Below are 15,472 nucleotides of genomic sequence, written 5' to 3'. Positions count from 1 at the left end.
GGAATGCCAAGAAAAAAAAAAAATAAGAAAAAAGGAACTGAAGAACAAAAAAGGAAACAGAGAAAGAAAGACTGGGGACACTGGTAAAACAATGCACTCAGCCATTCACAGCACCTCCACCAGTATAGCTTCCTGAAATTCACATTTCAATATTGGGAAGTAGCAGGAGCAATAGTCACATGATGAAACTGCAAAGTTAACAGGAGGGAGGTTCCACCTGTCTTCAAGCTCTGTTTTTTTCCTGTGCCGTTGTAGAGACCTACCTCTCTCAGCCCCTCCCTCCACTCTACATTTTATAACTGAAACCTTTTGAAAACTCAGCCCACTCTTTGTAAGGTGCTGAGATAACTCAGCAGAAGTTGTTCGACAAACAGAGTTTCTGGCAGGGGCAAATCTTTATCAGAATAAAACTACCATAACTGAAAACATATACAACAAAAGATTTCCCTGGACAAGGGGGGGGAGGGGAGTGGCTGGGTGTGGAATGCAGACTTCCTACAGGGGGTTAGGTTGTGGCTGTGTTGGTCTAAGGACATAGTTTAAACACATGGTTTTAAATGCTGGTCTAAGGACATAGTTTAAAAATCCTGACGAAGGGTTTTTAAACCCGAAAGCTTGTTAAGAAAAAATTTTCCAATGATTTAGTTGGTCTAATAAAAGATAATCACATTTACCCAAAGAACCCTGTCTGCCGACTTCCTACAGGCACTCTCTCACTTCTCTCTCCACCAGCTTCTCTCATAAAGATTTGGACCAGGGAAGAGGAAAGCAATGGTATTAACCCCTCTTATGCTGAGAACTAAGTGGTCCCCCGAATGCTGCCGCACTTCTCTATCTTATTTAATTTTTTAAGCATATGTAGTGCCAATAGATGTCTGCACACACCGCTGGAATTCTAGGCACCCATCAAATCCCTAAGGTTACGAATAGATCCTCATTCAAACCAACTCCAGTAATACTGAACCCAGGCAATGGAAGGCTGCTCACACTGCAAAACAGCCTCTCAGTGCTTTAGTGTACAGGAATGCGTTCCATTTTATTGATAAATGCCTTATGCAATGCACGATCTAAGCTGTGTTTTCTTGGCTACACAAAGACAAGCATTTTGGTAGACTTTGACATATATTGCATCTTCCTAGGGTAAATGTTTGGAAAATTCTGATTCTTATTGCCAATTTGGAGTTTCAACATTTTTTAAGACCAGAAGGACCGTAGTCTGACCATCTGTATAATACAAGCTTATCAGGGGGAGCTCTCATGCCCTATAAAATTAAAGGCTGATAACTGTATAAATATTATGTATTATGGTGCCATATGGCAAACATGAATTTAGAAAAACATTAACTGTGAGTGATTTTAGAAGTGAATCACAAGATGACTTTAGGATGTAAGACTTGGGAAAAAATTATGCCATTATTCCCAATCAACTCTATTTGCAGACCAGTTATTTCTGAAATCCAAAAGACTTTTAGCTCAAACTTTGGATGAATCCCCTCTAAGTTAAACAAAAACTCAGAAAAGTGATTCTTCATTGTGATTCTCAACATACTTAGTGTTTTGGAAGAAAAATCAGCTCAATTGCAATATGCCATCTCTATTTATTCACCTTAGTCTAACTAGGCATTCCATAACTTATTTTTCACTTCACAACAAATCAATGTATACATCTTTTCCACACCAGTCAAGATATACCACACTCCCCTGCCTCACATGACATTCATGTCACAATTATGGGTATGGATGAGTTCCTATGCTGCCTACTAGGCATGTAAATAAACTTAGTCACTGAAGTACTATAGTCTATTCCACTTACTTAACTCCCTGAAAAACTGCTACTACAAAAAGGTGGGTGGGTCCTCCCCCTTCTGTTACTTTTATGATTCAATCTGAAGGGAGATGTGTGAGCTCACAAAAGCTTGTGCTATATATCACACACACATGCTTTGATTAGTCTATAAAGTGCAAGTTTACTCTGCCTTCTATTCAACCTGAAGAGCCCGATGACAGCATGTAACCAAAGTAGATCAATTAATGGATTTCAGGGACTTGAATGAGGTGTACAGAATTGCACTTAGGTGCCTAAGTCCACTGAGGCAGACAAGGTTCTTTGGGTAAATCTGGTATCTTTTATTAGACCAACTAAATAGTTGGAAAAAGTGTGCTTACCAAGCTTGCTTAGACCAACACAGCTACAACCTACACCCCTAAGTCCACTTAGACACCCAAGAGGTAGAACGGAATTTGGCTCACAATGTCACATTGCTCAGTAATACATGACAATGTAAGCAGGAGGCATGGTCATTACAGAAACAGGCAAGGAAGTTTCCTTGTGAACCTGTTTGAGATCCTTGGCTTTGTCAATTCTAAATCTCAGATACTCACATATTGCTAAATGGATCTAGGCTGTATTTCTATTGCATATATACATTGTTTAAAGAGTAGTATGCAGCTCTTCTACAAGAAGATGGTGCAACAGTATTGAAATTCTCAGCAATGCGATTATAGGACCTAGCTGTAAAGGAATACATGATTAAATTACATAAAAAGTAAAGGTATTGAAAAGGGGAGATAAACTTACTTCAGAGAAGTTCAAAGAATGAGTTTGAAAAAGATGTTCCCCATTCCAAAGATTTCAGAAAAAGAATAGAGCCAGGTAAAAAGAGTCAGAGTATAATCTGGGGAAATAAATGTAACAGTAATTTAACCATTAAAAGAACAATATTTTCTTCAGGAAAAAAGCCTCTTATACTAATACTAGTTTGTTCCAAAGAAGTGCTGAACACCTGCAGCTTCCAGTGAAATGTGTGGTGGCAGTTGCCAGAATTCAGCATCTCTCAAAAAGAGTCGGATTAACTATATTTCAGTTTGAGTCTAACAGTATGAGTACCCCGAGGCATTAGGAACAACTGGGCCTGTTCTATCTACAGTCCCAAATCTTGGGGTTTTTTGCTGCATTTTAAAACCAGGATTAACATAAAAATAGATTTGTTAGATGCATACATAATACAGCCTACTTCAATTAACATACAAAAGGACACTCTCACACCTTAGGATGGTGTCACTTTATGCTAGCATTTCCACCACTGATACTTCCAGAAGACAATTATGAATCTGATTTTCCAAAGCATAAACAAAAGCACTATTAAAGATTTGTTTCTATTTACAGAGGAAACTCAGCAAATAAAGTAACAAAACAATATTTATTCTGAGGATATAGAGGGGCTCTGAGAAATGGCATGTTACAACATGCAAGTTTGCAATCCATAGACTAAAATTTCCATACAAAAATATGACTACATTGTCAAAGAAATATTAAGCTGGTAAAAATCAGCACAACTCCGCTGACTTATAGTTATGCCCATTTACACTCTCCATACATTTGGCCTATACTGGATATTTTATTTCTTTTGCTCATCTTTGTCCAAAGTAATTATGCGCAAAGAAAACATAAAAATCTGTAAAGCTCTTAAACAACTCTTAAAATAATGGCTTATTTTGTAGTGTCAATCTGCAGTAATGATGGTTTGAGGTGCCTCTTTCCAAATGTAGAAACGTAATTAGACTGTGCACGTCCTGTCAGAAGTACCAAAGTACAGACCAGACAGTCCCTTATTAGGGGCCTGGACAGCCACAGGGGTGTTTTTTTAGAACAGTTATCTTAAGTATTGTTAGGCTGCTCTGTTTACAGCATAATTTCTTTGCTCTGAAGCACCTCATGTACAGAATAACTTTGAATATTCGCAATCAGTATTGAAGAATAAAATGTGTTATTGTTCTCAAAAGGTATAGATCATGCCAGCAACAAACCACTTGCCAGAAGCTTAAACAAGTTGGAAGTGGTGCAACAGTATTTTTTTTTTTAATTTATCTATCACCCAAGTTTGGTTAACAGAGAGACTCCTTTATACCCTGCAAAATGGTCTTAATGGGTGTAAATTGCCCATAAGAATCAGTCCATCAACATCTACACACAGGTGAAGTTTTTCTAGAATTTTAGTGAGCTGTAGCTCACATGACTGAGACCCCACTGTACTAGGAGCCCGGCACAAATCTGTTTCTCCTTAAGGCTCTTGAATTAAAAGGCACGTTGAGAGGTTATACACCTCTCAACGTGCCTTTTAATTCGAGAGCCTTAAGGATTACTGCTACTGCAATATTATTGCTACAGGATCTGTTTTGAGGAGCACTGACAGACTACAGTAATGGTTTCTATGAGTGATTTTACAATGATATAAATCAGAAACAATACTTTTGTAGCCAAAGAAATGACACTAGCGTAAGCAAGGGCAGAACTAAAATCATAATTCTTAAACACGCTGAGGAAGTTATTATGTACAAGTTTCCCTCGTCAACCACAGTTTTGCCAATCACGGTTTTGAGTGTTCATGGTTAACATTCTGTATACCATTCTAGCTACCACAATATACAGTTTTGAGTAACCACGGTTTTCTGTAACTGCGCATCAGCCCGCCAACCCCCTGGCCCTGCTCATGCCTCTCCTTCCCCACCCCCAGCTGGAGGTGGCCCCCAGCCCTGCCAGAGGTGTGTGCGGTGGTGGGGAGCTGCCCTACCCGCGGTGGCAGGGAACAGCAGGCCTGCTCACCACTGTTCCCCGCTTCCCTTCCCTGCCACTCAGCAGAGAAGCCACGTGGGGATCTCCTTGCCCGCAGCTGCTTGCCCCATGCTGCCCCAGCGATGACCCTCCTCTACCTGCATTAGCAATGTGTAGGGCAGGGGTGGGCAAAATGCAGACTGTGGGCTGGATGCACCCCACCAGGCCATTCTATCCAGCCCATGGGGCCCCTAAAAATTTTAGAAAATTAATATTTATCTGCCCTTGGTTGCCTGTCATGCGGCCTTCCATGGCTTGCCAAAACTCAGTAAGCGGCCATCTGCCCAAAATAATTGTCCATCCCGGCGTAGGAGGTGCTCACGGGTACACGTGCATGCTCTGAGATTGGCGGTGCACCCCCTGCGATTGGCCACTGCCACTGGAGCCTGTGGGCAGTTGTTGCTTGCCACCCCCCTCTCGCCGCCAACACCTGTGGCAGTGTCGGCGGGCAGTTGCCGATTGCTGCTGGCGATGTCTGTGGGTGGTTGCCCACTGCTGGTCGGCACTCGCCACCCCCCAGCACCACTGACACTGCCGTGGCCACCTGAGGAAGCTCCCTGCTTGCTGCCACCATACCCCCGCCACCACCACCACTGCCTGCGGATGGTCACCATGCCTCCCCAGCCTCCGGGGGCACGCATCATTTATGTGTGCCTGCCAGTGGTTTAAGGGGTGCAGCCCCATGCTACTGCCCTCAGTGCAGCCCCGCGTGCAGGGGAAGCGGCACCAAGACAACACAAGGCAATCAGCAGGCAGGCAAGGAGATCCTCATGTGGCTTCGCTGCTCCCTGCTGCGCCGGGTCGCGGGGGAGGGAAGCAAGGAACAGCAGCCCCAACTGAGACGGGTTGAGAGACAATCCAAGCCAGGCGGCTCATCCAGGGGTGAGGGCAGGTGGCTCCCGCTGCCTCTGGGCTCAGATTGTCCCAAGACCTTACCCAGCCAGCACCCCATCCACAGGCTGCTGACCAGCCAATCGTGCCCTGCCAGAGGCAGGCACAAAACACCCCCACCCTACCATTCAAACAGGTGGGGGTGGGGAAGCACTGTGGTGTGCTGCACGGGGCCGGCCAGCATGTCCCTCTCTTCCTCCTTCCCCTCCCCGGGTAAGAGGTGAACGTGCCAGGGGAGATGCTGCTGCCGCACACTGGGTTTGCTCTGTCCTCACCTGCTGACATGTACCCCCTAAACCTGTATAAGTACCCCTAGGGGTACGCCTATGCCCAGCTGACCACCCCATGTATTAAAGGCAAGTAAATATGATTTTATATACTATACTGTACAGTGTTCAAGTCCCTAACCCCATTTTTCCCACAAGCCTTTAGTTTTACCAGTCACGGTTTTGCTGACTAAGGGAACTTTCCAGAACCTAACCCCTGCGGTTGGCGAGGTAAACCTGTATACAAACCTAAGATAATACTTCAGCCCTAATTCTCCATACATTATTACAGCCTACAGCAAGATGCCTGCATTGTTTTAAATAAAGAAAATAAAGGACTAAAACCAATAGCTGCAATATATGAGAAACCTTCCCCACACAGCTCTGCAAATCCGCATAGTTGTTGAGCTATCATGGTCCCTAAAGTTGGAATGACTGATTTAATTTTGGTAACATGAAACTGCTGCATCATTGTTCAAGTCTTGTAACCTTATAGCCGTGACAACTAAGTCACCTCCAAGGAATGCTTGAACACGAGGCATGCCCAGCTGTATTGACACCACCCATGCTGCAGTGTCTATTAGTAACAACCTAAGCATGTTATTATCCAGTGTTTCCAGGTTCTGTCATTGCTAACATGCTGCATGATTTTAGAGTCCTGTCAGGCTTTATACCTGTTCGTATAAGAAGCTACATCCTCCTAGTTCTAAATTGTTTCATGCACAAGACTAATCAAGACAATACAGCCCGACTAGTGGTACTGCAAACCTTGCAGCAGACTCCAACTGAGCTCGGCTATGAAGTAGAGGTATCTTAGATAAGGTCCATCTAAGCTCCATGATAATCCAGTTGTTATTTTCTTCTGAAGAAGTTATAAACAAACATCCATGTGTGTCATAGGGGCTGGCTGGCCCCCACCACCACCAAGTAGCTAACAATTTCTGTCACTACTGATCTGCTCTGGGTTTGAAATGGTGATCTAAAGTACAAGGAAAATTTAAGTGGGAACAGACAAAGAATCCACATTCTTCCCCCCAAAAAATCAGTTTCTTTCTTCAACTCAACCTTATTCAATTTCTGAAAAGTCAAATTTAAACACCCCTTTTATCGGTTCAATTTCTCTGGACATGCTGATGACAACGGACACCAGCTGTGGGTCTGGCCAACAGCATCCAATGAGGATCTGGTCCAACATATCCAGGGAAATGCAATACAACCAGGTATTTGCATCTAACAGTGATTCTCAACCAGGGTGATGAGCAGTTGAAGGCCACTATTAAATCCCCGCTCGGTCTTCTCTTCTACAAATTAAACAAGCCCAGTTCCCTCAGCCTCTCCTCAGAAGTCACGTTCCCCGGCCCCCTACTTTCCCAGCCCTCTACCCATTTTTGTTGACCTCCGCTGGAGACATGGGTTTGTACATTAATAGTAAGCAAGGGAAGTGTTAGAAACCCAACACAGCAAATGAATATTTTGAGAGAGAGTTACTTTATACAATGGAAGCTCGCTCTCCCAGGCACATCTCAGTGCGCTATAACCATGTACAATATCTGGTCTCAGTGCAATATAACCACTATAACCATTCTTCCACCATGGGTGTGTCTACATGTGCACTTTAATACCTGTTTTAATGTGCATTAAAGTGTCACAAAAAGTGTCACAAAAAGCCATTGCGCTTTGCCTAATATGCATTAAAATAAGCTAACGCGCCTGTTTCTAGTACCTCATGAGGGAGGTACTGAATTTAATACACATTAGCAAAAGTGCATTAATGAATGTGTAGACGCACCCAATGGTTTCCCTCACTCCTCTGCTGCGCTGAACCCCTCCTCTACCTAGGAAGTTTAAATCCCTTGTAAATAAAAGTCTTTTCCCTCAAGGCAGGCTCCTAGGACACTGCTCCACAGGTGTCACCCACCTGCACTGCACTTCAGCCACAGCCGCGCGAGGCTGCCTTATTCATGGCTACAACGAGCAGCTCCGGAGGGTGCTGAGCAACCCCCACCCCCGAGGGATGCCAGGCCGGGACTCGCACAAGGCGCTGGGCAGGGCCGAGCCGGGCCGGGGAGGCAAAGTCCCAGCGGGCGGGACCGGGTGTGTCCCGGCTCCGCGGGCAGAGGTGGGGGCGGGACTCACCGCGCTTGTTGCGAGTGCCGTGCTGGCGGGCGGCGGCCAGCTCGCGCGCGATGCGGCTCTCCAGGTACTCCTGCTTCTTGGTCAGCATCTCCTCGGTCTCCCGCAGCCGCGCCGGGGGACTGGCGGTTCCTGCACCTGCGCCACAGGTGCGAGCGCAGGCCACGCCCCCTGCGCGCCGGGCCCCACCCCCGCCACACACAAGCACAAGCGCGCGCGGCAGGGAGCGGGCTCAATCAAGCTTTCTAGGAAATGTCGCCAGCCGCTGGGCGCTCGGCTGCCCCTGGCTGGTCGCTGCCCAGGCTTCTTGAATGTCACAGCCCCGAGTTACCTGGTTGGGTCTCCCAGTGAGACACCGCAGGTGACAGCCTGACTAAGCGTGGATCTCAGCGGGCGGCTCAGGAAAGCAAGGCCCAGACTGAGCAGCATGACAAGAGGCGCACAAAGCGCTTGGGTCAGAGGGGATCTCTTTTATTAGACCAACTAAATAGTACTGAAAACAAAAATCCTGTCTTTGCAAGCTTTCAGGCGCACACCCAGGCATTCAGGCCCACACCCCCTTGTTCAGGCTGAGGAGAATTTAAAGATTGTAGAAGTCCTCCCTGGTAGAAAATACACTCCATTTTGCACAGGGCGGGGAGAGGCTGGAAGTTTATTCCCCTGGGTCTGAGAGTCCTTTTGTGAGAGTGTTGCTCTGCTGTGATGTGCAGATTAGGCTGGAGGTGTCCCATGTCAGAAGCATCCGGGGAGGTGAAAGCGCCCTTCTTTTTTGTAGCATGACAAGACTGGTTTAAGTCAGGCTGCTTAATACGCACTACTAGAAAATGCTCCGCTGCTCTAAGACTGGAGCTGGAGTTTAGCAAACGGACTGTAAATTCACCCGGACAAGGGTCTCGGCAGCTTCTGGCCTACCAGGCACATCTCTAGTATTTTACAAGCGCCCCCTACCCACAGGCCTAGTAATAAGGAATTAATTAAAAGAACAGTTTTGAACACAAGCCCTGTCATAAGAGCAGGTCTCTCCTTCCTGTTTACTTCTGGGTGTTGGAAAGTTTCTATATTGTAAAAGGAGTAGACTGAAATGCAAAAAGACACAGAAGCAGAAGTTTTTCTTTCTTAAGAAAAAAGTGCTTTTGATTATATATTTTCATATGTCCACAACATAATTGTTCTGTCTCAGCCTCCCTCTGCAGCAACTTGTTTTCAATATGCAACATAATAGTAACTCTCTATTAAATCGCTTTTGGAGCAGGGATGATTTCTTAGTATACGCATACACAGGTGACAGCATAATGTACCCGACTTCAGTTGCAGATTTTAGCACTTTTCTAAAACAAATGAATGGCTACTACCGTTATTTAAATCAAATATTGCAATATTTTGGTGCAGGTAGTCACAAATAAGCGGATGACCACCTCTATTAAAGTACTTTGGACACCAGTTTTGAAAGAGTTTCTAAATCTGGAACCACCCCAACATTTCAGAAGCTAAAACTGGTTCTGAACTTTCAGAATCCAGAGACTAAAATTGCCCTTCAGACATTGATACACTCAAAAAAACACCCCCAACTCTGCTCCTTTATGGATTTAATGCAAAGATGCTGCAAATGATAGGCAGAGCTTTGTAAGAGACCTGCGATAAAGCCTGCAGTTATACTGCTTTCCTTTTTTATTTACCTATACCATAATAGTAATGACAAATGACATTGATGATTAAGCCATGACTGAGGCCTCTAGCATTTCCTAGGGATTCATTATTAACGAAGCAGCAATGGCATGAGGTGCACCTGAGACACTAAGCAAGCAGATGACAAATCCTCTGAGAAAGCAATAAAGCGACTTCAGCATATGGCAATTACAAAAAACCCAAATGCAAGCATTGTCAAGGTGCACGGGATGAAGGGGCAATGCTGGATCCAGCGGTGTGTTCAGAGCCTTGTGGGGGGCTGGCAGCCTTGGGATTTTAACCCATGCATCGTTTTCCCAAATGGAAACCTACAGCCTGCTTGTAAAGAGGACTCGGAGGACAGCGCGTGCCTGGCGACGTAGGCTGGCAACCTTCAGCCTCCAGGCAGCCCTGGGAAGACTGGGTTTTCACCCTTTGGACCACAGGGAAACAGGAACATTTTCTCCGCAGCCAAGACCCCAGGCCCGAGTGTGACGCCACCAAGGCCTTGTGACATCAGTGGGTCTCGCTCGCGCCCCATGTTGGCAGCGCCCCCTTGCGGGGCTCTCCGCGCCTCCCCACCCCCCGGGTTCACAGTGTGTGGGCGGGGCGAGCGCAGTTGGCACGGGCGCTAGCCCCGCCCTCTTCTGACATCAGCGGAAAGGAGCTCTCCAATAGTCCAGCGCGTCGCACGCAGGCGCAGTGCGGCGATGGCGGAGCTGGCGCTGGGGCAGCACTGCGGGGTGGCGCACTGCCACCAGTTCGGTACGTAGCAGCCAACGCGGTCCGCGCCACTGTGGGGTCGCTTCCGCCTGCCCCGCGCTCGTGGGCGTGGCCTGCGGGAAGGGGCGTGGCCTTTCCATATCGGGAGGCCGCCGCTGGGAGGGGGCGTGGTTTGATGGGAAGTGGGCGCGGCACTGCTTGGGCGCGCGTTGCTTATTGGTGGAGCTGGTGTCAGAGCCCGGGCGTCAGCCCTCGCCCGCTGCAGCACGTGTCTGCCCAATGCGTGTGTCCGGCGCTGCGCCTCCGGGTCGCGGTGGCACCTGTGGGCTGGGGCTGCCGCGAGGTCCCGCGGGGCCGGGCTGTTATCACTTTTGTTGCCTGTGACGTGCCTTAGTGGCAGCAGTATCTGGTCCCGGCCCTCGGGCTGCCCACCTTGCTCCATGGACTGCTTTACCCCCGGGGCTGCAACCTCCAGGTGCGGCGGGTCGAAATAGCCCCGACTGGTCCATGGCGGGCCAGTGCCACCGACCTGACTAGTCCCCCACTACAGAAGCCCAACTGCTGCCAATATTTGGGCTTAATGGACTGGATACAATTGCTTCTTCGGTCACAGGTTGCTGCCCAGTTCTGGCCAACAGGGATGTTTACGTTGTTCTCTTTCCCATTGCCCATATTGTTGTAATGCATAGATGTGTTGCTTTCCAAAATAATTCAGTGCTCTGTCACAGTCTGGGTTTAATCCCCAGTCAGGGGAGGCTTTCCCATTCCCCTCTCCTACAGAGAACAGGGTGAAGTGGCCTGATGTCACCAGCCGTGCTTTCCTGCTCAGAGGATTGGAGTTGATCTTGTGAGGTCCCTTCCACCCTTACCTTCCTATGATTCTGTTAACCAAGGAATGTTTTCTTCACTGCAGCACCTTTTAGATTTGATATAGAAAGTTAGAGTCTGGTTCAGAATATCTGTCATCTCTTTGCTTCCAGGCATAGTTGTGAGATGAAAGAAGAATGGTTTCTTTTTTTGTGTCACTGAAAAACAGCAAGAGAGGACTACTGCATAAACCCTGTCACGTGCAACCTGTGTATGTTTGCAGGAAAATAGGTTCCCCCTTCACAATTGGGCTGTGCATACTGGGAAAGAATTTGTTTTAAGAGAAACCCAGTAAAAGGTGGCACCTGAAGCATCCTCAAATGAAAGGAAGCCTTGTAGGGCAGCACTTATGCTTTATTTACCCCCATGTTTTCAACAGTTCACAAAATTTCCAGTCTCCTCTACTGGACAGGGGAACATTTTTTTATAACTGGAACCAGAAAAGAAAAGTTTAATGTCCAGGACCAGACTTAATGGGATGGATAGTCTTCTCTGCATGTCCCCTGCTCTGGAACTTTGACATTAATGCCTTTCTAGTGCCTGGAGAGAAGTGTAGCAGTGCCACAGAAGTTTGAAAAGCAAAAGAGTAGTTCATTGACACCTCTTACTCCCTCATTCTGCAGTTCCTCTTAGGCCTATGACACTTTCACGTGCTTTTTCTACAGCAGCAGATTTTTGTAGGCTTTGTTGTAGTTGGAGCTCAAACATTTCTACTGTCAAGTTGTCTGATTTTGCCCTGAGCAGTGCTGGGTGACATTGATATAATCTTCTATGTCTATTACTGCTAGCAGCAGTGAAGATAGTGTGACTAGTGGTGCTGCATATCTGGGATATTTTACAAAAAGCTAGTGGAGGCGTAGAAGGTGCCTAGTGAAGTAAGAGCTTGTTAATGGATGGCAAAGGGTAACTTTTCAAGAGCCAGCTTTGGATAAAACGTGCTAGGTGAGTGCAAGGTTTATTGTTATTAAACTTATTACAAAGCAAAGCTGGCTCTTGAAAAGCTACCCTTGCACTCACCTAGCACCGTTCATCCAAAGTGCTGAGAACTTTTACAAATGCAATGTTACATTTGTATGAAACAGAGAAACAAGAATTAAACACATGGGCCCCAGTGTGCAATCTATACTCATGCTGATGAACACTTATTCATGTGAGTAGTCCTCGTGAAGTCAGCAATGCTATTTGCATGAGTAAGTGTTCATCATGAGAAAGATATTAGATTCACCCAAGGAACCTTGCCTGCCTATGTCCTTAGACCAACACGGCTACAACCTACACCCCTGCATCATGAGAAAAGGTTGTATCTTTGGGCCCTTAGGCAAGATCCTCAGAAGCAGTTAGGTGCTTGACTCTTATTGAAGTCGGCGGGTGCATCTATACATGCACTTTACTATGGAGTTGACTAATTAGCTCCATAGTAAAGTGTCACCATCTATATGTGTGCCAGTATTAGGGAACAGTATATTAACTCCACCATAAAGATAGTACTGTTGGGGACAGTACTATCTTACAGCAAAGTACTAGTGCTGCAACAGACATATAGACTGTTACAAGGTCTGACTGGGGATGAGGGTGCTAAACTGCGCGGCTGCCTGCTGCACTTTAGCACTCCCGTACTCTAGCTAGCCCATCTGCCACCCGACACCACCACCCAGAGCCTGGAGCTGACCCCCATGCTCCCTGCCAACCTAGGGCTGCTCTGCACCAGCTCTAATTGCTGTGGTCCTGGGTGCACAAGCAGATACAGCTACCTCTGGCATGAACTGCACCAGAGTTTCTCATGTTGCTTTAATAGCATGTGTAGATGCACCCAGCAGGAGTTATGCATCTAAACATTGTTGAGGATATGAGCTTAAGTTTTATATAAGGAGTCCATATTAGACCAGGAATAGAACCCAGTAAACCTGACCCCTATGTGCAGTTTTGTCACTAATTGAATAGATGAATATGCATAAAAGGATGAGATTTGTTCATGCTTTACTATATAATAAAATAATTGTATAAAAGAGTAACAATAATTTACAAGTGGGTGTTGTATACAACAGTACATTCTCAGATCCCCTACACAAATCAGTGTCAAGTTGATTATTAATGTTTTTCAGTATGTAGGATTAGCAAATCAGACTTGATTCCAGTTCTTAAATATCAGCACAGTTGTTATACAAAGGGATGATAGTAAATTGCTTTTAGTACTTTGAATGGGGAGAAGTTTTTGTTTGGTTTGTGTGCCGTTAAATAGCAGCTAAATATATAGGTCTAAGCTAAAACTATTACCTAAATATCTACCTTGTTATTTAAAATAAAATCCCTTTGTTTTCAGATTTTCTCCCCTTTGTATGTGATGGCTGCTCAGGAGTCTTTTGGTAAGATGGTATTTAAACTTCAAAGTACAGTGTCTATAAGAACAGCCAAAAACAAAGTTACAGTACCAATATTTTAAGCTGCATAAACTTCTGAGTTAATAGAAGAGAAGATGAAAAGTATTTATTGCTTAAAGTAATATTAGGAATTGTCATTAATGTTCTTTTGCAGTTTTTTGAGTATTTTTTGAGCCGCTGCAGAGAGGGATGCCATGGTCTATACACTGTATGGCTGTTTGTCTTAAGAGAATAAACCATTCTGTTTTGGTGTGCTAAATAGCTGTTTATATTTGTTACTCACATATATCCTTATATAAACTCTATATCACTTCAGCTTCTCTCATGATGTTGTTTTTATGGTTTCATAAGTTAGGGCTCCCATTGCTCTATTGCTCTAGCTTTCTACAACTACAGTTTAGGAAGATACTTGGTTTAAAGCCTATGAGTAACTCCATTCACTTGAAGTTCTGTGTTGAATTGGGGCATTATTACTGAGGCAGTACTATAGCCCTCTGTAGGCAAGCAGTACATAAGCCCCCAGCACTGCCTAAGGTGAGGGGCACCAGAATAGAGCTAGGAGGCTACTCACCCTCCCCACTCTCCCTCCCCTGCACTTGTCAGCTCTGTGTGGGGAGGGCAGAGAAACACTGGTGGCACACAGTGCAGGAACAGCAACCAGAGGTTTGCTGCTGCAGAGATATCGCTTCCTTTTTTTTGCTGCTGAAAAGAGGTATTTAAATGGCTACGCAACACACATGCTGGCAGCAGAAAAAGATGACATACCCATGCATCAGCCATTGCTTCTGCACCGTGCACTGCTACTGCCCAGGTGCAGTACTGGCCAGTTATACCTCTGTATTGAGGTATAACTCATCCTCTCCAAGGATGAGGAGGTAGAAGGATTGTGGGTTAGGCTACATGGGGGCAAGGAAAAAGGGATTTGGTGGTAGGGGTCTGCTACAGACCCCCACATCAAGGGGAAGAAAGGGATTCGGGGCTCCCGAGGCAACTCTCGCAGACCATAAAAGCTAAAGAGGCGGTAGTCATGGGGGACCTAAACTACCCAGACATCTGCTGGGAGTCACAGACAGCAAAGTCCCACCGCTCACGCAGGTTTCTAACCTGTGTACAGGACCTCCACCTGACACAGGAGGTACACGGTCCCGCTAGGGGGAATGCCATACTGGATCTGGTATTGGCAACGGGGGATGACATGGTTGGGGACCTCCAGATCGGTAGCCATCTGGGGGTCAGTGATCACCTAATAATAGAATTCACCATAAGACGTCGAGTGGGTAAGGTAACTAGTAGGGTGAAAGTGCTAAACTTTAGGAAAGCTGATTTCAATTAACTTAGGCGATTAGTCAAGGACGCACTGCAGAGTAGGAGTTTTGAAGTGATGGGAGCCCAAGAAGGGTGGCTGTGCCTTAAGGAAATGATCCTTCGGGCACAAAGCAAGACGATCCCCGAGCGAGGCAAAAGGGGGAAAGGGGCCAGGAGGCTTCCCTGGCTGACCAGAGAAATCCAGGGCAGCCTAAGGGACAAAAGGGGAGCACATAAAAAGTGGAAACAGGGAGAGATCACCAAAGACGAATATACCTCCTCTGCTCGTGCTTGTAAGGAGGCAGTTAGACGGGCCAAAGCTGCCATGGAGCTGAGGAAGGCAACCCAAGTAAAAGACAACAAGAAATTGTTTTTTAGATATATTGGGAGTAAAAGGAAGGCCCAGGGAGGAATAGGACCCCTGCTAAATGGGCAGAAACAATTGGTGACGGACAGAGGGGACAAGGCTGAACTCCTCAACGAGTTCTTTGCCTCAGTGTTCCTAAGTGAGGGGCACGACAAGTCTCTCACTGGGCTTGTAGAGAGGCAGCAGCAAGGTGCCAGACTACCATGCGTAGACCCTGAGATGGTGCAGAGTCATTTGGAAGAACTGGATGCCTTTAAGTCAGCAG

General features: G+C 46.2%; 2 protein-coding genes across 2 annotated transcripts in view; one reads left to right on the top strand and one right to left on the bottom strand.

The window, feature by feature from the left end:
* The window catches only part of CHMP4C (charged multivesicular body protein 4C), a 20,306-nt gene extending 12,290 nt beyond the window's left edge, over nucleotides 1–8,016 (bottom strand). Inside the window, exon 1 of the mRNA XM_025201811.1 lies at nucleotides 7,906–8,016. Coding sequence (XP_025057596.1) covers nucleotides 7,906–7,993 — 88 coding nt within the window. The 5' untranslated portion in view covers nucleotides 7,994–8,016. The remainder of the gene's footprint in view (nucleotides 1–7,905) is intronic.
* A 2,226-nt stretch (nucleotides 8,017–10,242) lies between these two features.
* ZFAND1 (zinc finger AN1-type containing 1) overlaps nucleotides 10,243–15,472 on the top strand; it is a 14,102-nt gene continuing 8,872 nt past the window's right edge. The window contains exons 1-2 of the mRNA XM_006021751.3: nucleotides 10,243–10,332; nucleotides 13,478–13,520. Coding sequence (XP_006021813.1) covers nucleotides 10,278–10,332; nucleotides 13,478–13,520 — 98 coding nt within the window. The 5' untranslated portion in view covers nucleotides 10,243–10,277. The remainder of the gene's footprint in view (nucleotides 10,333–13,477; nucleotides 13,521–15,472) is intronic.

Source organism: Alligator sinensis, unplaced genomic scaffold, assembly GCF_000455745.1.
Source record: "Alligator sinensis unplaced genomic scaffold, ASM45574v1 scaffold340_1, whole genome shotgun sequence".
NCBI classification, from domain to species: domain Eukaryota; kingdom Metazoa; phylum Chordata; order Crocodylia; family Alligatoridae; genus Alligator; species Alligator sinensis.
The sequence above is the reverse complement of the archived record's forward strand: the minus strand, read 5'-3'. Positions and strand labels throughout refer to the sequence as shown.